We start from the raw sequence: 23,259 nt of genomic DNA on the forward strand, positions 1-23,259 counted from the left end.
CCCCTCATTTTCCTGCTGTACACTTGTCCCTTTCTAACTGCAAGCTCCAGTTTATCACCATCGGTGTCACTTCTATACCCGGGATGTGCCCGCAACCAGTGTACATGCCCCTGATCGGAATCGAACGTGGGACCCTTCAGTCTGCAGACCGACGCTCTACCACTGAGCCAAACTGGTTTTGGCTCGGTGTCACTTCTATAAGCCATCTCATTTTATGCCCATAACTGCTGTAATTTGCAAGGACTTTCCTGTGTTGTCCCTTTTTTCACACCAATCTGTTCTTATTTCATTGATGCAATAGATTACAAAGTTAATGTGAAGGTAGTTATAATTTTCCAAGTTCCTTTATTTCTAGAATCACATTTCTCCTGGGGACAGGTGGTGGTATGTGTATTTGGTGAAAGCTCCTGAGATGATTTCGAGGGTGATCTTTGGTTTAGAATTACTTATCTAAATTGGTTAAGGATTACTCATCTAAATGGTCAAATGGTCCCCATTTCCCCCCATTGGTCTGCAAGCACTACAAAATACCTAAATTTGAAATCATAGAATGGATAAAACAAGAATGAGGTTGAAATATTCAAATATTCTACAAAAATGAGGCTGAAATATTCAAATAAGCCTACTCAAATATTCTAAATCCCAATGTCTTATTCAAGCTGAGACCTGTGGAAATAGTAGCTTTGTATTTGAACATGCTTTTTAAAATTTTGCTTGATTGCCTAGCTGGTATGGCTCAGTGTCATCCCATGCACCAAGAAGTCACTGGTTCAGTTCCTGATCAGGGCACATGCCTGGGTAGCAGGCTCCATCCCCAGTAGGGGGTGTACAAGAGGCAGCCAATGTTTCTCTCTCTTTCTACCTAAAAAAATCAATAAAAAATATACTTAAAAAATATGCTTGATCACTTTTGTCTCTTTCACTATACTGTTAGGTCCAATTGGGCAGTTATCCTATTGTATATTTCTGGTTCATCCTTGAATCCGCAGTGCCTGACAGAGAAGGCACTTAAATGCTTGTTATATGGTTAAGTCGGCTATTCTGCTACTTAAACCTTTTACCTGGTCTGTGGACTCATTTTAGGCCCATACAAAATATTCTATTGTATGGAATTATTAATGGGGGCTGGGATTGGGAGGGCTCAAGATTACTGCTAAACTAAAGGTATCTTCCATTGTATTGCTGATGAACTGATAACTCTTACCTGGGCCAATCTTAGTGCAGGTAAACACATAAGAATAAAAGCTGAATAAATGTCCTACTTCTATAATCAGAAAATGAGTAAACGTAGATGAAAAATGAATAGACAGTAGACAACTATAGTTGCCCTAGTATTCCCTGACTAGAGGCCTGGTGCATGGATTTGTGCATATTGAAAGGAAATTAATTAGAAGGTGGCTGGTGGGGCGGGACTGGGCAAGACAGGCAGGACATACCCTTGAGCCAATCTCCCGAGGTCCCTCCCCACCGGTTGCACCTGGGGTGGCACTGGGGCTCGAAGGACATCTGTCGAATGAGCTGGGTCCCTCTGGCAGGTGGGGTACCTAAGCCTGCCTGCAGGGATTGAGCCAAAACCAGCAGTCCAACATCCCGAGGGGTGCCAGACGGCACTCTGCAGAGTTGCTGTTTTCCGCAGCTCCTCCTTGAATGTCTGCCCCCTAGTGGTCAGTGTGTGTCATAGCTACTGGTCGGAGCCTCTGCACCCTAGTGGTCATTGAGCATCATAGCTAACTGTCCAAAAGTCAAGCTTAGACATATCCCTTTAAGGTGCTTCACAATCTAACCTTTAGTCACTCTTCTTTGTCCCAATTCCTCTTAAACTTTATCTTGGCCCTTAATGTAAGAGCAATTAACAAGTCAGCTCATAAATATGTTCATTTAAGTTTCCAGCAGACTTAACCTCCTCTCCCCAGGTCTGAAGCATCCAGTTTCTAATTCCCCCCGAGTTGCTACAATGGACAACTCAGCTCTAGGTAGGTTGGTTAAAAGGGTAGTGTTTTGAGCTTCATATACCTGTCCAGGTGGCGATGTCTGTACCTGAGAAGAGCTTTTGTGAACATGATTCCTTAGATCCTACTGGTTACGTGATTAAAACATGATTTTCATTTTTAGTGATTACCAAATTTTTGTTGTAGATATGCCACAGTCCTGGCTTCTCAATTATACCCATAAAACTGCAGATTCCTCATTTCCAGTCACTTAAACTTTAAGCATTTTCTATAGCAAGATAAAATAGAGTGCCTTCATCCACTCAACCTCCCTCATCTTTCTAAACTAACACTCATTTAGTTAGTACACATACAAATTTCTGGCAGCAGAGATGTGGCCACTTAACAGCTAATTGTAAAAACTTAAACTAATCTTAAGGCAATCAATGATCAGTTGCAAGCTGATGAAATACCGAGATCTTCAAAGCACCCAACAGCAACCTGGCAGTTCTGTGCAGTTCTCGTGACAAAGGACCAGGCCTCCAAAGGAGTACTGGAAGTAAATCTTATTTTAAGTTATGTCTTTTACATTTTTTTTTTTTTTTTTTTGCACAAACTGGAAAACAATGCTTACCTCCAAGATGCCCACTATTTTAAAACTTTCTGCACCTTACACTTGGTTTTTATCTCCCTGCAGTGATTTTTAAACTCTTACTTTGGTTTGTACATTGTACAGTTAGTCAAATGTTGAATCTCTTCTCTAATGAGAATGTTCAATACACTGAAGTCTATAAGGATCTCTCTATCCATGAATACACAGATGTACAAATAGACTTTAAAGCAAATAATTCAACAATCCTAAATTCTTTCCAAGATGTTAACACGATCATCATGATGACATAATCCAAATTTCTCAGGTTACATTCTTCAGGACTAATCTCTTAAAAAACTATAAGCAAATTTATCCAAGACAAAGTCTCGGGTTCCATGAATATGTTTCTTTCTTTTTTTCTTTTTTAATATAATTTATTGACTTTTTACAAAGAAGAGAGAAGGATAGAGGTAGGAATATCGATGAGAATAATCAATCAGCTGCCTCTTGCACACTCTCTACTGGGGATGTGCCCGCCACCAAGGTACATGCCCTTGACTGGAATCGAACCCGGGACCCTTGAGTCAGCAGGCTGACACTCTATCCACTGAGCCAAACTGGTTTTGCTGAATATGTTTCTTGATGTGATTTGTAAATTCAACCATTCCACACCTTGTGGGAAACCAGCTCACATTTAATTGTGACATTTTAAAATTGTACAAGTGTCTTGACATCTGCCCCCTCCCCCAATACTTCTCTTTAAAAATGACAGAAAAACACCAGTCACAGGTTTAATGGTTTTAATAAGTTTACCCCTTCAGTTCCGATTTGCAGCACCCAATATCCCCTTTGAAACATCAGACAGACCCGACAATGGCCAACAGTAAATTTCAGACCTGCGGAGTTTAAAGGTTCAGGTTCTCAGAGCATTCTGTGTTGCAGTGGCACTTGTCCAAAACTGGTACCTCCCTGTGGCTGGGAACGTTAAGTGTACCAGTGAAAAGAGCTTTTCCCCTTCAAGGGGAAGAAAAAATCACTCCTCAAAACCCGGCAGATATGGCTGTGTGGTCTTTCCTCCTGTCCCATCTCTTCAGGCTTGTTTTTTGCAAGTGGAGCAAGAGAGACCAAAATCTAACCTGAGTTACAAGAAACAAGACAGTGATGGCTATAAAGGGAGTGACCGGGAGTAACGGATACTCCTTCACCTCCCACATCCAATGTATGTGCTTCACAGAAAAACAACAAAAACAACAGGTCCACAAAATACAAAAGCTAGAATTACAAAATCCATTCATCCAAGGGTGATGGAAGGCGGGAAGGGGGGAGGTGGAAGGGTAAATGGCACGGGGAGAAAAAGTATTCGAATCAGTCCAGGCGAGGAGGGGCTGGCAAATGCTAGAAAAGAGCTGCAGAAAAACCCGTGGGCCTTTCAGACTCACAGGTGGTAAGAGTCCACAGACTGGTGTCGGGAGATTGTGCCTTACGTGCACCAGAGACAAAAATCCCGACTCCTCAGGAGGCAATGCGCAGAGGGCCCTTGGCAGAGTGGGGCCTGCCTTCCCTGGTGGGGGCGGCGAACAAGGAGAGAACTGCACAGCCTCCTTCCACTCCCGCTCCTTCCCCCCCGGGTGGCAGGGGCCTCAGTGGCCTGCAGCAGCCTTCAGTTTGGCAGGAGACGAATGCGGGGAAGGGAACTTCTCTGCAGAGGCCGAGCTACTCAGGGCGGACTGCAGGTAGACCGTCTTGTGGAAGAGTCTGTTGCTTAAGAAAACCACCAAGGAGAAGAGGCGCAACTGGAAAAGGCTAAAAGGCAAGAGAGCCAACTTGTTAGACCCCCAGCTGATCAGAAGTATTATTTGACTACATTCGACTTAAAACGACATGGAAAATGAGGCAGGTGAAATTTGATCAAGGACGTACAGATACTGGACACATGGATTAAACAGGCAACTAGACTAAAGAATGTCCCGGGTCCTGCCACTGTCCTAAGTGTCACGAACTCACCACCATTTGAAGTATCAAAGCTTACTGGAAATACATTTATATTGCAGGTTAATTCTGATCCAAGAAGCACTTTTCTATAACTGACTTCAGGGCACAAACTTCAAGCTGTGTCTGAAGACATTATATGCTGTATGTGTTCATTTTCAAGAGAGTTTGCAAGACAAAGTCGAGTATTCCGACTAAGACTCACACTGAGCATTGCTGCACAGCAAGAATGAGCACAAACTCAAAACAGATCTGACATTATTGTGTCTCCTCACTGACTTAACCAGAATTGAACAAAGACTTTTTGAAGTGATAAAACTTTTGGAGTGCTAGTGTTACTGCTAAAGACTCCTTTTAAAGTACTTTTACTATCATTACCAATAAACTCCTATAGCCAGACACATGAGCCCAATGCCTTTTTAAAAAACTGGTCTTTCCTACAAAAATGAACATAGTTACTGGTGTTTATAAATGCCTTGTTCAGTAAATTGTTAAATCTTTAAAATATGTATTATAGCATCAATTTTAAAAACATATTCATGTACACACACATATATATATGCATAGGGGAAATTTTGGGATATATCCCAGAAGTGTTTTTCTTGCATTGAACTGTACATTAATGTTTTCCAGCAATGTAAGAGGTTATTTTTTTTAAGAGGTTATTTTTTAAAAATGTCTCATTCATATAATTGTGGTATTATAGCCCCAATCCTTAACACAGAAAAAACATTACTACACTTTGGCTAGTACTGGCTAATACTTACTAAGCTTTGCCAGGGGTCTTTGCTTCATTGGCGCTAATAATGAATAAAGGAAAGAGGATTGAGAAGAGGCAGCCACTGTAAAAAAAAAAGAGAAAAGAAAATAAAAGAAAAATAATTAGTCACCTTCACAACAGCCATGACTTTGGAGAAGACATGAGAAACCCAAAATTCCTTTGCCTCTGGTGCTAACATTATGGCTGAAAAGCCCTTAATAAATCAAACACATCTTTAAAATTTTAAAAATGGATTTTTCTAAGTGCTGGATATGTTTAACACTGCTCCAGGAGGCAACATAGATGAAATATAGCATTTAGGTCCTGCAGACTAAATGTTAATACTGACAAATGTCTAGGAGCAAGTCCTATACATCCTAACAGTCAACAGGAATGAAGGATGCCTAGCACAGAACCAGGCATCCAGAAGATAATCCCTACGCGGAGTCTCGTACCACTCCCCCTCCAGTACCTCCAGCCAAGTTACCTGATAATGTACGAGGACTGCATTGCAGTGAGGAAAGCCAGAGGTAAACCAAATCCAAAATAGTAAGGCCAATTCCTCTCTATGTTCGACAACCGCTGGTGCATTTCAATACCTAAAACAAGGAGCCGACACAATTAAAATTCTTATTTCCTCTTCCTAAAGTGACTAAATACAGGAGACAAGTTTGAGTTTGGGATATAGGTCTGCCATTTAGAAAACAGTTAAAACAGATAACTCATCATTGTCCAAATGTGTTAAAAGATTTGAGGCAAAGTTTTTACAATTCAATAATCACAATTTCAAAGCTGGCAGGCTAAGTGAATTATGAATTACGCCACCAGCATCCTTTGTCAGGATTAGTCCTAAGCAAAGCAAGATATCAAATAAAAAGTTAGCCATCTCCTAGGAATTAACCTCTTTCAACCGTACATACCCAGGCAAATATGTCAAGGGTTTTTAAAATACCCAAAATTATCTGAATGCACTGATGTTAAATTAATTTCTCTAATTCAGAATAACTTCTGCTCATTTCTGGCTCAGTCAGAGCTACCGTATATCACCTTAAAGTTAAGCACCATAAAGGTAATGCTCCATTGCTGTACCCTCCAGCGTCAAAGTTAAGGGTTAAGCCAAATGTGAGTGCCCTCTTGCCAAGACACTACTTCCTTCCAAAGATGGGTGGCCAATGGCCTAAGCATTAAGTAGTTTTAAGAAGTCTGCTCAGCGGCAGCATTTCCAAAAGGAGCTTCCCAGTTTTAGTTTTGAGTCTCTTCAGATGGACTTACCTTTATTGAACCAACGATATTCAAAGCAGTACAGTGAGTAGAGAAGGGACATATGCAGGAGACTAACCAGCTGACCAACAAGGTGGATGGGAAAGAGACTCACGAACATCCCCTGAAGAACAAACATGGAAAATCTTAATTGCAAAGTTTCAGAGACCCAACGCTGCTCACCTGCCATTCTGTGTTACTACTCTGCCCAAGGAGCCATTCATTCAGTTATTTCTCAAATTTCTGAAGAGCAGGAGAGCGGAGAATGCCCAGGTGGCAGGGAAGGGCAGGTAAATTCATGTTTCTTTTCTATGATTTTTAAATTCCCGAGTTTCTGTAAAAAGCTTACTTAAAAATCATTACCTCCCTTAAAGCATATCGGCCCCAGTGTAAATGCAAATCCCCGTCTGTGTAAACTCCTGCTGGGGAACCTTTTCCTTTGAAAGCTGTGCATGTGCCCAGTCTCACCTGGATGAGGAAAAGAGCCTGGAGCAGGAGGTTGAAGAGCATGTCAGCAATGATCTTGCTAACACTAGGGAATGGGTGAGGCTTCCTCCCGGATACCTCGAATGCCAGGTCGGCTATATCCTGTAACAGAGAAAGTAGCTCACCCAACCAGGAACACAGTGGCCCCTGTCCATCCCAAAGCCAAGGCCACTGATCTTCCCTCGGACGTGCCAGGTGAGAAAAGCTCTGTTGGCCCGACCCAGTCATTGCATTTTACAGCAGCACAAACGCCACCCACTGGCTGCTCGAGATTGCTCCCTACAAAGGCCACCAACTTCACAGGCTGAAATCTGCAGCCCGTCACCCCTCACGCTACAGGACCCAGCCTGCATCCCGCCCTGGACCTACTTGGAACCAGATGGCGTTCACCACTTTGCTAAGCACAAACAGGGGGAGCACCCAGAGAGCACTGAAAATTGACGTGAGGAAGAATTCCAGCCACGACCAAACATCTCCATGTAGAGATGGGTCACCTGCGAAAGGGGGAAAGAGTTAGCTTAGCTGGAGAAATGGAAAACCAGACCGAATGGGGAACGCCAAACCATTCCTCCCCACCCCGACCCCACACATATCTTGCCTTTTCTCAGATAGTCTTATTCTTTGCAGACACACCAAATTCTGGCCACAACTCCCGGTCAGAGTAGCCACAGATATGTGCTGCTTGCCCCGAGACAAACCTGCTTCCCTGGTGGTGACTGAGATGTCACGGCGATTAACAGTACACAGTATGCAGGAAACCACCTGAGTTCAAATCCCAGCTCTGCCATTTACTGATGATTTAACCTTGGTAACTTGGATTTCCTCACCCATAAAAGAACATCTATAACAATACCCACTCTCGAAGGGTTGTTGAGAGGTTTGAGTTAAGAACATCCCAAGCTCCTGCTACATAGAAAGAGCTCCACAGACTGAGGGAGACAGGGAAAAATCTACCTCTATCCCAGGCAGACAGCACCATACTTACCAATAATCTGGGCAGTTACTGACTGAAGTACAGGAATAAACACCCGATAAAACAAGAGGAGACTGAACTAAAGGAAAGAAGCAAGAAGGTAAATATTAAAAGCCCTTCTTCAAAAAAAAGAAAAAAGAGTTCCAAGTTTCAGTGCAATTATTTTCCAGATGGAGGCGACTTTATCAATTAGAAGGCCTGAACAGCACCAACACTTGACCCACTTCTATTCCCAATACTCCATCTAAGAGGCACAAGCCTGATACTGCCTATAAAAGCAGTAAACCTTAGGAGGCAGAGAAGAACATTTCAGATAGTATACAGGACAAAATAAAGGCACAGACTAAGTACACAGTAATATTTTATTAATTAAAGTTAACACCTGGGAACATCTGTGAAATGTTAAAGGAAACAAATTACATTGAATTCCAAGTCTAAGGAAATATTTAACTACCTGTTTGTTTTTTTAAATTTCACCTAAGCCTGGGTTGCTTCTCAATTAATTACAGGCAATCTTTTCTGGGGTGGGTTTCAGCAGATATCAATTCTAAAAGATTGCTATAATCAGAGAGGGGAGACCCTTGTCCTCCTTCATCTGCCATTTCCCTCTGACCCCCCCATAGATGCTCTTAGCCAAAATGTCCAGACAATGTCAAGAGAAATTATTAACCAATAACAACATTAAAACATGTGAATAAGTAATTTAAAAAACTTATTTTAGGGATAGCCCTTTGTTTACACAAAAGTATCCTCTGAGTGGGAATAAAAGCACTCCAGTTGCATAGAATCCTATTATAATCTTAAGCATGTGTCAGCTAGCAAAAGCTATTTGTCTCAGTTTAAAGAAAATGGAAGAAGATTATTAACAGTAACAATATGAAGATACTTATAAGGCACCTAGAATTTAAGGAAAAAGAACTTACCCAGAATACTCCGCCATTCCAAGCGCAGCACTGGAAAATTCTACTAACGATACGTGGCTCACTGGAAAAGAACACGTGTGTTTAGCTTACAAGGCAGATAGGCCACTTCCATACTGTCATTCAGTAGCTCCCCATTTTATATCTTCTGTTGGTATTAATTTTCCAGCACCAGTTGTTCTCCCAGTATTCTCCTAATGCCAGTCAATAAGACTAAAAATATTTCTAGAGAAGCAGCTTTTCTCAGAACAAAAAATTTGTTTTCTAAAATCCAAGACTGGCCGGGACCGGTTTGGCTCAATGGATAGAGCATCGGCTTGGGGACTGGAAGGTCCCGGGTTCGATTCCGGTCAAGGGCATGTACCTTGGTTGCGGGCATATCCCCGGTGGGGGATGTGCAGGAGGCAGCTGATCGATGACTCTCTCATCGATGTTTCTGACTATCTCTCCCTTCCTCTCTGTACAAAATCAATAAAATATATTTTAAAAAAAATAAATAAATAAATAAATAAAATCCAAGACTGGCCGAAAGTGGTTTGGCTCAGTGGATAGAGCGTCGGCCTGTGGACTGAAAGGTCCCGGGTTCAATTCCAATCAAGGGCATGTACCTTGGTTGCGGACACATCCCCAGTAGGGGGTGTGCAAGAGGCAGCTGATCAATGATTCTCTCTCATCGATGTTTCTAACTATCACTTTCTCTGTAAAAAAATCAATTATATATATATATATATATATATATATATATATATATATATATATATATATATATATATAAAATCTAAGACTGGAGAAGATTAAAAGAGGATGTCTGGGATTCTACCAATAAATAAATCCATGTAGGCTCTCCTAGAAGTATCCGTCAACCCAAATAATTCTTTTGTGGTTCTCTGTTCATCATTCTTTTTTAAAAATATATATTTTATTGGGATGTGCCCTTGACCAGAATCGAACCTGGGACCCTTCAGTTCACAGGCTGACACTCTATCCGCTGAGCTGAACCGGTTAGGGCTCTATTCATCATTCTGATTAAAAAAACAAAAAACAAGCACCATAACATTTGAATAAGGATTACTGCTAAACCCATGTAGGCGGGTGGAGAATAACCACATTTTGGGGCGAGAGATTATAAAAAAACAGTTGGGGTGCTACTAAAACTCCAAGTCACTACATACAGTCTCACTTGTATGCTGAGGAGCAGTCATGTCCTGAAGGGCCTTCCCTCAGAGGGGGCTCAGACATTCCTGACACCAGCCGCCACTCACCTCTCCTGCTTCCTCTCTATGCTCTGGGCTCTCCTTTGCGCCAGGACACTACTTGCTCTTCTTCGACGCTGCTCCTCTCTCTTTTGCTGAATTCGAGCATCGAGCTTTGAGATGGTACAAATCCCCCAGATGGAGTCTTTGATTCCCTATAGACAAGCGTATAAAACAAGAGTATTTCAAGAGGGAAAATTATGGCTCAGGGAATACTTACATGCAGTAAAGTGATATCATAGTGGAAACCACTGTACTTATTTTGCTACGTGGCTTATGGGAACCTTGATTTTTTATTTATTATGAAATAATTCCAAATTTGTAGAAGAGTTGCAAGAATGGAAAACTTCCTAATTCCTTTTCCTCCAGATTCCCCAGATTAATATTTGCCACATTTACTATTACATATAAAATAGGGTCACACACACATTTTTTTCCAAGTCATTTGAGAATAGGTTGCTACATTTCCCTTTACTTTTAACTTCAGTGTGTATTTCCTAAATAATAAACAATGATCCAGTATGGCTGCAGGAGAAGGTCCTTAAAGAATATATGACGTGGGGGAGAGCTGTTAACTCTATAAAGACTGTGACAGAGGCACTAGCCAACCATATTGGAAAAGCTCCAATAGCAGAAAGCTTACTGTTTGCCACAAACGCCAGAATGGCCTATCACCCACATACTAAGCATCTTCAGTGAGCTAGACATGGGCCATATGGAAATGCTCAAGAAAATAGCAGGAAAAGCATACAAGTAAACAACTATAAGTTTAATTAAGGGCCACAACACTTTTATGTCCCAAGTAGAGTGATAGCATTGGGGTGCCCGACTTCATGAAGTAGCAGCACAAAAAGGCAACCTGGAAGCAATGGTGAGCCCACCGTTCTGAGCCCAAGTAAATGTTGGAGATAATCACCAGGATGCAGAGACACAGGCAAATGTTATGAACTACCGACTGATAGGACCATAAAGTGGCACAGTGTGCACCTGATCTTTTACCTATGAGCAATTTTTAGACTTATTTTGCTTTTAGTAATTTCTAAACCTTCCACAAATAGTTTAAATATTCTAGATAGTAGTGTTCTGATGGCTAAGAGCCTAGTATGTGCTAGAATGATGACAGGATCCCCACCTGAGACACTTACAGCCCCTGGGGCAGACAGACATGTCAAGTGTACAATGCAGAACTGATCCAGGGTTGAAATTTTATCACAGAAGGAGGTAAAGGTATGAAAAGTAGATCACGTTGCATAGTCTCTTTAGCCCTTCCAAGATACTCTTTCAATTTCTCTTTTAGCTCAAACTCCCCACCCCCATCAGAATTGGCCTCTCTCCTGCTCCTAGGAATATAGCTAGAGGGGCCACAGCTAGACCTCAGACATCTACTATTATAACAGAATTTGTTTTTAATATATTTTATTGATTTTTTTTTTTTTACAGAGAGGAAGGGAGAGGGATAGAGAGTTAGATGAGAAAGAAAATCTATCAGCTCCCTCCTGCACACTCCCTACTGGGTATATGCCTTCAACCAAGGTACATGCCCTTGACTGGAACCGACCCTGGAACCTTTGAGTCCACAGGCCGAAGCTCTAATCACTGAGCCAAACCAGTTAGGGCCACTAAAACAGAATTTTATGCCATTGGAAATCTGGGTGACTAGATTCTGAGCAGATCTTTATGGAACATTTTCCTAGGGCATCTGCACCTTATAAAAAGGGGGTGTCTCTAATTTAAATCCAAATGTAGTAGTTTACATAACAGATGTAACCAATGTTCATTGCTTAGTTTTGACCAATGTGTTGTGGTTACAGAAGATGCTAACATTAGCAGATCCTAGTGAAGGATACAGGGGAACTCTGTACTACCTTGCAACTTTTCTGTTAAGTCTAAAGTTATTCCAAAATAAAGTTAAAAATTAAAAAAAAAAAAAAAAAAAGGCTCTGCCGAAACCGGTTTGGTTCAGTGGATAGAGCATTGGCCTGCAGACTGAAAGGTCCCAGGTTCGATTCCTGTCAAGGGCATCTACCTTGGTTGCTGGCACATCCCCAGTAGGGAGTGTGCAAGAGGCAGCTGATAGATGATTCTCTCTCATTGATGTTTCTAACTCTCTATCCCTCTCTCTTCCTCTTTGTAAAAAAAATCAATAAAATAAATAAATGAATATATATATATGGCTCTGGACCCAAGCTGACCAGGATTCTAATACCGATAGAAATCAGAAAGGTATACCAAGCTTCTGCAAGCCAGGGTAATGCCTATCTCTTGAGTAGAGTGGATTAGAATGAAAACCTGTACGTGAAGGACCCAACAAATACCTAAAGGATTTCCTAGTCAGTTCCTACAGCAAAAGGGTCAGGAGATGGCTTCATGTACTCACCCGGCCTAGGTCCTGGAGAAAGGTTTTGACACTGTCAGCCATATCTTCACCACCCAAACTACCAACTATACCGAGGAGAGGGAAGCACCCCAAAATCTTTCATCATGAAGAACCTGGAAACAGAGATAATGGGAGAAAAATGTTTATCTAAAGATAAGGAACTTCATGTACATTTCTGCATGATGCCATTTCCCACATACTTGGATCTCTAAGAGGAGTGCAGTAGATTCTAGATTCTAGCCCTTAAGATAGTAGGACAGTGAACTAAGTAAAGTTAACCCAGCAACTAATAAAATCTGCAATGGATAAATTACTTTTTAATTTAATTTCCACTTTTACAGAGGTAAATGGCTCTGGGATCAGTAATCTCACTGTACTTTGATGTCTCTAACTCCCCACACACACATTCCAATATCCCCTTAAGCTCTGTAGTTATGCTGGTGTATAACCTCTAACACTTGAATGAAAGTTCTGGCAAAAATTACTAAATATGCACTTCATGCACAAGGCCCCTGGCACACAGTTCAGTTTAAGACATGTGTGAAATTTCCCACCAAGATCTCCAAAATGAGCCTCCATTCGCTTTCCAGTTTTAAAATATCCATATAAAAGTGGAATTTTAATAAGCATGCAAGACACAGTGGATTTTATTTAAACTTGGCCAAAAAATAAGTTCACGCGTACAAATATTCTTTAACTCAATACAACTTTCCCATTTTATTTCTCAGGTAAACGACAAATCTACCTTCAAAACTTAAGACCTTGAAAGCGCACATCTGTAAGTATTCTTCAAATTTGTGTTCCCATTTAATGTCATTCAGGTGAATGATAAAACCTATTTTCAAAAATTTTATTAAAGAAATTGGGATTCTAGCCCGGGCCCACTGTACTCAATGGTTAGAGCATCAGCCCATGCACCTAAGGGTCGCAGGTTCAATTCCCACTTTCCCTCCCTTCTCTGAAAAAACAAGGGGGAAAATATCCTCAGGTGAGGATTAACAAACAAGCAAAAAAACAAAAACAACTTGGGATTCTAGAACTCTCAATTCTCAAATCAAATCTAAGGTGTTATCACATTAAGAGACAGCTCATAAAGACAGCATTTCACAGGCAGCTTATATACACCTCAAACTTCAAAACGTAAGCACACTTTCTCTGACCTAAAACCACCTCTGTACCTTCTTGACCCAACTGGACTAATGCCACCCAGAACTGAACGAGCAGGGGATGTAACAGCAGGAAGAAGGTAACTTGCACACCATCTGAACCATCCGCTTCTTAGGTCAAATCCTACACAGACGGTAGAAAGGTTTCCATGGTGAGAAACTTCTCTTAATACTCCCAACTTAAAAACAAACAGAAAACCATCTCAGAGTGCAAGATAACTCAGTGCCAGGCAAGTCGTAAAATGTTCAATGATGACACATGAGACACTGGTTTGGAAAGACTACCATGAATCCACGCTTTACCTTATCTATATACTAAGGATATTAAAATCTTCATGTTCTTAAGCGCCATAACATGAAAATAAAAACTTCTCTATACACATCATCGCACTCCAAAAGGAGCTAGCGGGGGAGTTTAAGAAGCCACCTATTTAGCCTGGATTCCTCCCGGGGCATAGAGAGCCCGAAGCAGGTCAGTCCTAGGCCAGTAGAGCAGCTCTGTTATCTGAACCATGGCCATTAACACCTGGCTTCTGCACGCACCGAGTGGCAGGTTACCTACTGACCAGCAGTGGCCTCTGAAAGATAGGTCACTTCCATTCTACGCGGAGATCCTAGCGGCCTTCCCCCCGGGAATATTTGGGATTTGCCGGTTTGACAAAAAAAAAAAAAAAAAAAGCTGAGGCTTGGAGAAAAGGAAACCTGCCACCATCTGAGACCAACCACACGGAGACTGAACAGCGCAGCGGGCACCCTCCAACGAACCTGGAAGGAGAGATGGTGCAACTGGCTCACGTCGTGTTACAGACGGGGAAACTGAGTCTCCAAGGATGAATGAATGGCTCGCCCAAGGAGGCAACAGTGTGAATGGGCTACAGCCAACGTGACAACCCCGGTGTTCTACCCTCGGTCGGACTGTTTGTTTACCCCGAGCATTCCATGGGCAACACGTCCCTCAATCCTGGAAATACCCGTGGCCGCCGAGTGCCTCGCCGTCATTAGAACTCATTAGGCGGCATCGACGGAGACACGGAGCCCCAGTCCGGAAGGCAGGAGGCGGGCAGCCCCACGGCAGGTGCAGGAGCGGTGAGCGCCCTCCTTTCCACCGGCCCCTGGACCGGCTCCAGGTCCGCCCGGCCGCGGCTCCCGCAGGTCCCCGGCGATCCCCACCGAAAGCCGCGATCTCCCTCGGCGCCCGCAGCGGGCACCCCGCGCGGAGCCGCTCGCCTCGCACCTGGGTCACCCGGAGCCTGGGGACACCCCGCGCCGCACCCGGGCATTCCTCCTTCCAGCGGGGGGGAGGGGGGTCCCCCCCCCGGAACCACACGACCCCGAGCGCGGGCCCTGCAGACCCTCGCCGCCCCCGCCGCACGCTCCCTGCGCCCGGGTCCCCGCCGCGCGCCAGCGGCCCCGCTCCGCCCAGCCCGCACCTACCCGGCAGCCCCGCCGCTCGGCTCCGACCCGGCCCCCCGCTCCCCGCGGGCCGCTGGACCCTCCGCGCCCACAGCCGGCAGCCGCCCGGGCGCTCCCAGGGCCGAGGCCGCTGCGCCCGCACTGGGCATGCCCGGGCCGCGCGGGGCGGTGGGAAGGCGACGGGCGCGGAGCCATCGGCCCAGGGCGGAGGGGGCGGGGCGGCGGCGGCGGAGGGGGCGGGGCCAAGCCGCACCTGCACTGGGCATGCCCGAGAGGCCGGGGCGGTGGGCGGGGAGCCGTCAAGGCAGACGGGGAGGGATCGGAGGCAGCGGAGGCAAAGGGGAGCTATGCCCGCACTGGGCCACTGGGCGTGCACGGGCCGCCCAAGGCAGAGACAGGGTGTGGGCCACGTAGGGCGACGGAGCCCGGGAAATCCAGTTGGCCCACAGGCCCACGCACGTCCCGCGCCGCATCTGGGACGCCCAGCCTTTCCTGGGTGCTTCCCTGATTCGGTTCTGCCGGATCCGCCTTCCCGTTCTTAGCCCTCCCCCATTTACTTCTGCGGAGTCGCATGTCCTTAGGAAGTCTTATGAAGCCTGACAGCAGCAGGATAATAATACAGAAGTCACCTTGGTTTATTTGGTTGGAAATTTTCTGTAACCAAAGGTACCAAGCAATGGTAGGCTTAAGTCAAGCTTCAAATGATTAATAGCATGAGCGGCCGTGCCATTCGGCTGCCTTAGGAGTATACTCTTCGGGCAAAGTGATGGTTAAGATCAAAACATAAAAGTAAATAGAAATAAGACTTTATCTCCATCCCCACCTGTACCCTAGGGACAGGCATTTTCTCGGCATCAAACCATCAAGCCCTACCTATTGTATAACCTTTTTCTCCCTGTTCCCAATCTCTTCTATATGTCTCGCTCCTGTTAACTTCAAACAGTCAAACCTGTAAAGAATTTTTGTAAGTTCAGTCGAGCCGAATTGTCAACAATTGCTAGGAAGCAGAATCTCAATGGATTGAGATAATGCTCCAGAGCAGTCACCAACCTGTCGGACCTCACGAATCACCAGTGGTTACACTGGCCACCACTTGGCTACCGCTGCTCCAGAGAATGGCAGTTTTCACCTATTTTTATCTATGCCATCATAGATGCAAACAGACAGGCTCAGTTAAGGTAAAAGTTGACTTTGTCAGTGAAGATATCAGCCTAGGTGTGACTATCCACCATGACAGCTCTTAGTTAAAGTTTAATTTCAGACCATCCTTTGTGGTTACTTTGAGTTTGTAAGACTGCCATGCAGGCCTTCCCTGAGCTTGTCAGGTTAGCATGTGGCCCCTTTGGTCAATAGAAGGAATACACCAAATGCAGGATCTTGGATATGTTTTCCATCTGCTGAGAATTGTCAGAATGATTAAAACAGCACTAAGTGGTTTGGCTCAGTGGATGGAGCATCGGCCTGCGGACTGAAGGGTCCCGGGTTCGATTCCGGTCAAGAGCATGTACCTTGGTTGCGTGCACATCCCCAGTAGGAGTTGTGCAGGAGGCAGCTGATCCATGTTTCTCTCTCGTCGATGTTTCTAACTATCTAGCCCTCTCCCTTCCTCTCTGTAAAAATCAATAAAATCTTTTTTTTTTTTAAAGAATGATTAAAACAGCACAATCCTTTAAATTCCTCACAACCATGGCTACACCACAAACAGCAAACAATTTATTGCTGCCCGATTTTCTAGAACTGCCTCCCTGACCTGGCTCAGCTCTTGATTTATTCCATGTGTAGCCCCGGAGGTGGCATTGAGGGCTTTTACGATGCTCCAAGCCGGCTGGGTCACTTCTCCTTTAAGGGAGCACAACAAAAACGGATAAAATATATTTAGCAGGGCTCCGCAGGTGGAGATGCCAGTGCAGCCCAGTGTAATGGCCGTGAGAAGGCCTTTTTTTGTTCCGATTCTGTGATACTTCTGGGGCTCAAAGATGGTCAGTCATCCTAAGCAACCTTCATTCCTTACCTAGAAAGATTTCCATGAAACACTCACTCCCACGCCCATGCTTAGCAGGGATATATGAATAAAGCTATCCCACATATCAGAAACCAGCCACCTGGCAGCGTAATCTGTCCATTACTATAAGGGAGGGTGAAATTGTTAGAACAATTCCTGTTGTAGTTACTAGACAAAGACAGTCAGTAGAACACCTGGTGAAAGTCAGGCATTCGCCACCGAGAACTACTGTGCTAACCCTTAGAGGAAACATCCTTTTTCCAGACAGTGGGTCCCAACATATAAAGGTCCCTGTGTATGACTTTCCAAAATGAATGGAATAATCCTATATGTTATCAATAGGTGTCCCAACTCCTACTCAGCAAAATGTGAAGGTCAATTCCACACAGGTTCCTCCACCGCCAGCTTCAGAGCAGTTGGGGTGGTGAGAAGCACGTCTCAGAGTCCCATCCATTTCTCCTCCAGTTGAATCATCGTCGTTGCTCTAAAAAGGATGGACTGGGACATTAGCCTTAGAATCTTATCTCACACTAACCCAGCACAGCAAGTGGGTTCTGAGTAGCACAAAGCACAAACAGCAGAGAGACAGAGGATTCCCTATGTTCATAAAACAGTGAAGAGCAAACTAAGTCCTCCAAAGGTAAGAAAGCAAGCAAAGAACATCAGTAACCAAGTCACAGACAGACAAGAACTTTCACTAGCTAAGAGTTTCCAGCGGTTGATGCCTTGAGAGGGAGAACAGGAAGGGTTACCAAGATTAAGAATTCTCGGCAGCTGCTGGGAAAGTCCCAAAATCCCTCTATCACAGACTGCCACAAGTAGCTGGGGCCCCTAGCAAAGTGGAATATGCCCCATCTTTAAACAAATTACACCAAACAATAAAAAGACACAAAACAACCAACAGAGACACTATCAATACTAATAAAAGGGTAATATGCTAATTAGACTGGAAGACCTTCCATGAGACCTTCCACACATCCTTTCTGGACAAAGCCATGGTGGTGGGGCCGAGGTAGAGGTGGTTAGGGGCGATCAGGTCAAGAGGGGAGGGCAGTTGGGGGCGATCAGGCTGGCGGGGGAGGGGGGGTTGGAGAGCGGTGCGGGAGGACAGTTGGGGGTGATCAGGTGGGGGAGGGAGGTGAAAAGGGAGTTGGGAGCAAAGCAGATGGGTGGGGGGGGGAGTTGGGGGCGAGAAAGCCAGCGGGGAGGTGGAGGGGAATTGGGTGCGAGCAGCCCAGAATGCAGAGTGGTTAGATTCAGTTAGGCAGGCAGGCAGGCAGGTCCCAGATTGTGAGAGGGATGTCTGATTGTGCTGGTTTGGACCCGATCCCACAGGCCTAAACCGGCAGTTGGACATCCCCTGAGGAGTTCCAGATTGGAGAGGGTGCAGGCCAGGCTGAAGAACACCCCCTCCCCACCCCTCTCATCCTCACACACACGAGTTTTGTGCACCAGGCCACTAGTGTACAATAATAAAAGTGTAAATTGCTAGTTAGACCAGACATCCTTCCGAAGACCTTCCAGGCAAACCTAGGGACTGCGAGGGGAAGCCCAGGTCCCGGGTGCCAGAGGGAAGCCGGTGCTGTCAGCCGGGGGAAGGAAAGCCTACTCTTGCACGAATTTCATGCATCAGGCCTCTAGTGTACAATATTTATAGGCCTGCGCAGCCACAGATAAGAGCTTCAGACCATGCTCCTTGTCCGTCCAGCCACAGAAATCTCAGAATGCCCTGATTAAAACCAACCAAAGCAGAGCAGTGTCTCTCATCCCCAAGTGGATCAGATTTAGGACTTGGAGACCAAGCAAGGACCACTGGAGGTCCCCTGCCAGCCGGAGCTGATCAGGCTCACCTGGAGAACAGGCAGTAAAATGCCTCCCATGCCACACACACTACTGCCATTCACAGAACATACTTCCTTACAAGGAAGCCCTAAAAACACGCTGGATTCCTCCCTACAGAACCGCTTGAGTCAACTTAGGTCTCAGGTGACACGTCGAGAATTGCTGAGGCTACAGCTGGAACTCAAAACAGGAAAATGCCTGGCAGCCCTGCAAATAAAGAGTCCAGACCTCTGCCCCAGGAACCCCCAGTCCAGGCAGCAAGCGGATCCTCGGTACTCACCCCAGAGGTGTCTCTTGCTTCCGTCCTTTCGTGGTCGCCAGAATATGAACTGGGCGATCAGTGGGTCCGCGCTGCCTGTCTGTCTGTCACTACTTGAGTTAAGCAGAGACGGTTGAATCAGAGGAGCCTTTACTCCAAAGCTGCTGGCAGTGTGGGAGAGCAGCACATCACCCACAAAAATCTGCTCTGCAGCGTCCCGTAAGCCAGCTACTTACATAGGGTAAGACAAGGATTGTTAGGATTAGTAGGGATTACAGGCATGGGGAAGTAGGCATGGAAGGCTCGGGTGGGTCTCCATTATTCAGGCAACAAGGTTGTTAATCTTTTCATGATAATAGGCAATTTTTGAATGTCACTGGACCACATCCAAGGCTGACTTCCCAGGTCCTGGGGGCAGACAACTCCCAGCCAAGTCAAAATTCTTTCTTTTCTTTTTTCTTTTCTTTTCTCTCCCCTCCCCTCCCCTCCCCTCCCCTCCCCTCCCCTCGGATATTTTTCCTTTGATTTTTTTTAGAGAGAGGGAAAGACAGAGAGAAATATCCAGGTGAGAAAAAGACATTGATCGGTTGCCTCCGATCATGATACTTTATTGTCATTGGTGTGGATAAGGCCCTACTTGTTTGTTTTTTTCCATTTATACATTCCCCTTTATCACCACTTTCCCACTCCTTTTCTCCATCCTTTCATACTCGAATGCTTCAATGTGTTTGATATTTTTATTTTATTTGGATATGTTTTTGTAAAATGTTGTTTGTTCATAATGTATACATTTGGACCTTTCTTATTGAGATCTATTGAAATATATCATTATATTAGTTTTAGATATACAGTATAATGATGCAAAATTTATACATATTGTGAAATTTGTACATATCACTACAGTTAAGACGCATCACCATACATAGTTACAAATTTTCTTCTTGTGACGAGACCTGACGATGAAAATAAACCGAATCTCTGTAAATTTAGGAAAGAATTTTAGCCCTGGCCGGCGTGGCTCAGTTGATTAAGCATCATCATCCTGTGCACTGAAATGTCACCAGGGTGCATACAGGAGGCAATGGATAGATGTTTCTCTCCCACTTTTTCCCTCTCCTTTTATTTCTTTCTAAAATGAATAAAAGCATATTAATAGGAAAATAAAGAAAGTTTCTTTTGTGCTTACTTCTAGAGCCAAAGGACATAAATAAGATACTCAATTCATTCACATTCAAACCTCAATTTATAATTTTTTGTGTTCTACTGTTAGTGTCAAAAATAGAATATTGGGGACTAGCTGTGGCTATGGGGAAATATTGTATTAATCATGTTCTGATAATCATGTCTTGTGTTGATTAAAGAAAAGACATTCTGCCCTAGCCAGTTTAGCTCAGTGGATAGAGCGTCAGCCTGCGAACTGAAAGGTCCCAGGTTTCATTCCCATCAAAGGGCACAAGCCCGGGTTGTGGGCTCGATCCCCAGTCGGGGACTTGCAGGAGGTAGCCAATCCATGATTCTCTCTCATCATGGATGTTTCTATTTCTTTCTTCCTTTTCCTTCCTCTCTGAAATCAATAAAAATATATTTTAATATATACATTGGTAGAAAGGGAAGGGAAGGGAAGGAAAGGGAAAAGAAGGGAAGGAGAAATACAAACCCCAAAAAACAAAATATTGCATCTTGGTGAGTTCCCCTAGAGTAGGGGTGTCGAACTCAATCAGAGAAGGGGCCAAAATCTAAAATCCAGCCTAAATCGCGGGCCGAATGGTTTACTGAACAGTCATAAACTGTCATTGTGATGGAAACGCAGCGGAGTGCAGTGATGACAGCGCGGTGCGGGCCACATTGCAAGGCCTGGCGGGACGGATTTGGCCCGCGGGCCTTGTGTTTGACACATGTGCCCTAGGGGCTGAGTGCGCAGACTGAGTATGGGAGTAGAAAGTTTTGGTTTTTAGTATTTGTCTCATAAGGATAATGCAAATAAAGTGCTTAAAATGGTAACTGGAACCCATTAAGTACATAGTAAATGCAAGCTTTTATGACTATCCCTACCTAACATTTGAAAGTCAAATTTCTTTTGATGTGATAACCAGAGGTACAGCTGAAAATTAAAATAAACCTATGGTGAGATATTTAACAGAGTAAATGTTTACTCTCTCCATTTCACTAAGTTGTGTGTTGCACTGCAAAAAGCCCACAACTAGACGTGCTTATCCTTGTTTTACCAGAAACAGAAAAGTTAAAGGGATCATTTTAAATATATATATATTTTATTGATTTTTTACAGAGAGAAAAGGAGAGGGATAGAGAGTTAGAAACATCGATGAGAGAGAATCATTGATCAGCTGCCTCCTGCACACCCCCTACTGGGAATGTGCCCGCAACCAACGTACATGCCCTTGACTGGAATGGAACCCGGGACCCTTCAGTCTGCAGGCTGACACTCTATCCACTGAGCCAAACCGGTTTCGGCAAAGGGATCATTTTTAAACAAAGATAAAATAGGATTCTCACATAGACTTAAAAAAACAACAACAAAAAACATGTTAAATTTTTAATTATTTATGAGGGAGGCAGCAAAATGTAATAATCAGTTCAAGGGAGAAGTTAAAGAAGCTTCTCCAAAATTTTACTCCAGATTGATTTGGAGCATAGGAATGTAAAATGAATTTGCAGATGAATGGAAATCTGACTTTTCCCAGGGTTCAAGGGAAGGGAAGCCATTGAATTTCCACTTGACAGAATTAATTTGCGTTTAATTCTTCTATAGGCAAGAATTGTTTTGCATTTTTTATTTGTTATTTACTATTTATAAGTAGCTCAAGGGCAATGTAGCAGGTCAGAAGGTACCACCCCAAAATACAGTTTTGGCATATTGATCATTTTGAGCTGAAGGCAGTGCTACCTAAAAGCAGGTCACAGCCCTAGCTGGTTTGGCTCAGTGGATAGAGCATCGGTTGCAGACTGAAGGGACTCAGGTTTGATTCTGGTCAAGGGCATGTACCTTGTTTGTGGGCACATCCCCAGTAGAGGGTGTGCAGGAGGCAGCTGATTGATGTTTCTAGCTCTCTAACCCTCTCCCTTCCTCTCTGTAAAAAAATCAATAAAATATATATTTTTTTAAAAAACACCACACTACATAAAATTTACTATCTCGGCCATTTTTAAGTATATAGTTCAATAGTGTTAAGTATATTCATATTGTTATACAACCAACCTCCAGAACTTTTTCACCTTGTAATTAAAGTCTGTACTCATTAAATCACAACTCCCTATTTTCTCCTCCGTCCAACCCTGGCAACCATCATTTCATTTTCTGTTTCTGTGAATTTTCTCTGGATGTCTCCTGTAAGTGGAATCATGTAGTATTTATCTTTTTGTGACTGGTTTATTTCCCTTAGCATAATGTCTTCAAGGTTTATCCATGTTATAGCATGTGTCAGAATCTCCTTTTTAAGGCTCAGTAGTATGCCATTGTATGGATCTATCACATTTTGTTTATCCATTCATCCACTGATGGACATTCGTATTGTTTCCATCTCTTGTCTATTGTAAATTATGCTGCTATGAACATGGATATATCAGGGAGGAAAAACTTTTCCTTCACTCTCTTAAATCCAGGACCTGGATCCTATGATTAAACTGACAAAAGAGGAATTAACAGGATAAAAAGCACATAACTTTTATTAGCGTTTATATGCACAGAAATTCACAAGAAAAAAAGAAGTAAAATTTAAAGTAGCATTTAGCTCTGGGGCATATATATCCTTTTAACAAAGGAAAGAGAATCTGAGCTTCACTAGACAATAAATTGTGGGGAATTGACTAGAAAATACATGGGGGACTAATGGAATATAAGGACTACATTAGTAAGGTCTGTTCATGCAAATTCATCTTGGTATCCACTCCCCATCTTTGAGGATAAGAATCACTTTTCTGCCCTAACCGGTTTGGCTCAGTAGATACAGTGTCAGCCTATGAACCAGGGGTCCCAGGTTTGATTCTGGTCAAGGGCATGAACCTTGGTTGTGGGCAAATC

General features: G+C 43.8%; 1 protein-coding gene across 2 annotated transcripts; it reads right to left on the reverse strand.

Moving 5' to 3' along the window:
• Positions 1 to 3,305: 3,305 nt before the first annotated feature.
• On the reverse strand, positions 3,306 to 15,295 carry EI24 (EI24 autophagy associated transmembrane protein). Of its 2 annotated transcripts, XM_045585465.1 has the most exons (11): positions 15,139 to 15,291; positions 12,539 to 12,652; positions 10,171 to 10,316; positions 8,912 to 8,972; positions 8,001 to 8,067; positions 7,385 to 7,509; positions 6,998 to 7,117; positions 6,542 to 6,653; positions 5,757 to 5,868; positions 5,277 to 5,351; positions 3,306 to 4,323 (listed from the first exon to the last, which is right to left on the reverse strand). In XM_045585465.1, exons 2-11 carry the CDS (start codon positions 12,578 to 12,580, stop codon positions 4,161 to 4,163), a joined length of 1,023 nt encoding a protein of 340 aa, XP_045441421.1. In that variant the 5' UTR covers positions 12,581 to 12,652; positions 15,139 to 15,291; the 3' UTR covers positions 3,306 to 4,160. The 2 variants fall into 2 exon arrangements, with proteins under 2 accessions (XP_045441421.1, XP_045441422.1); XM_045585466.1 differs by lacking the exon at positions 5,757 to 5,868 and having other exon boundaries at positions 12,539 to 12,651; positions 15,139 to 15,295.
• Between the last annotated feature and the right edge of the window lie 7,964 nt (positions 15,296 to 23,259).

This window comes from Pipistrellus kuhlii, unplaced genomic scaffold, assembly GCF_014108245.1.
Source record: "Pipistrellus kuhlii isolate mPipKuh1 unplaced genomic scaffold, mPipKuh1.p scaffold_m20_p_20, whole genome shotgun sequence".
Lineage (NCBI taxonomy): Eukaryota > Metazoa > Chordata > Mammalia > Chiroptera > Vespertilionidae > Pipistrellus > Pipistrellus kuhlii.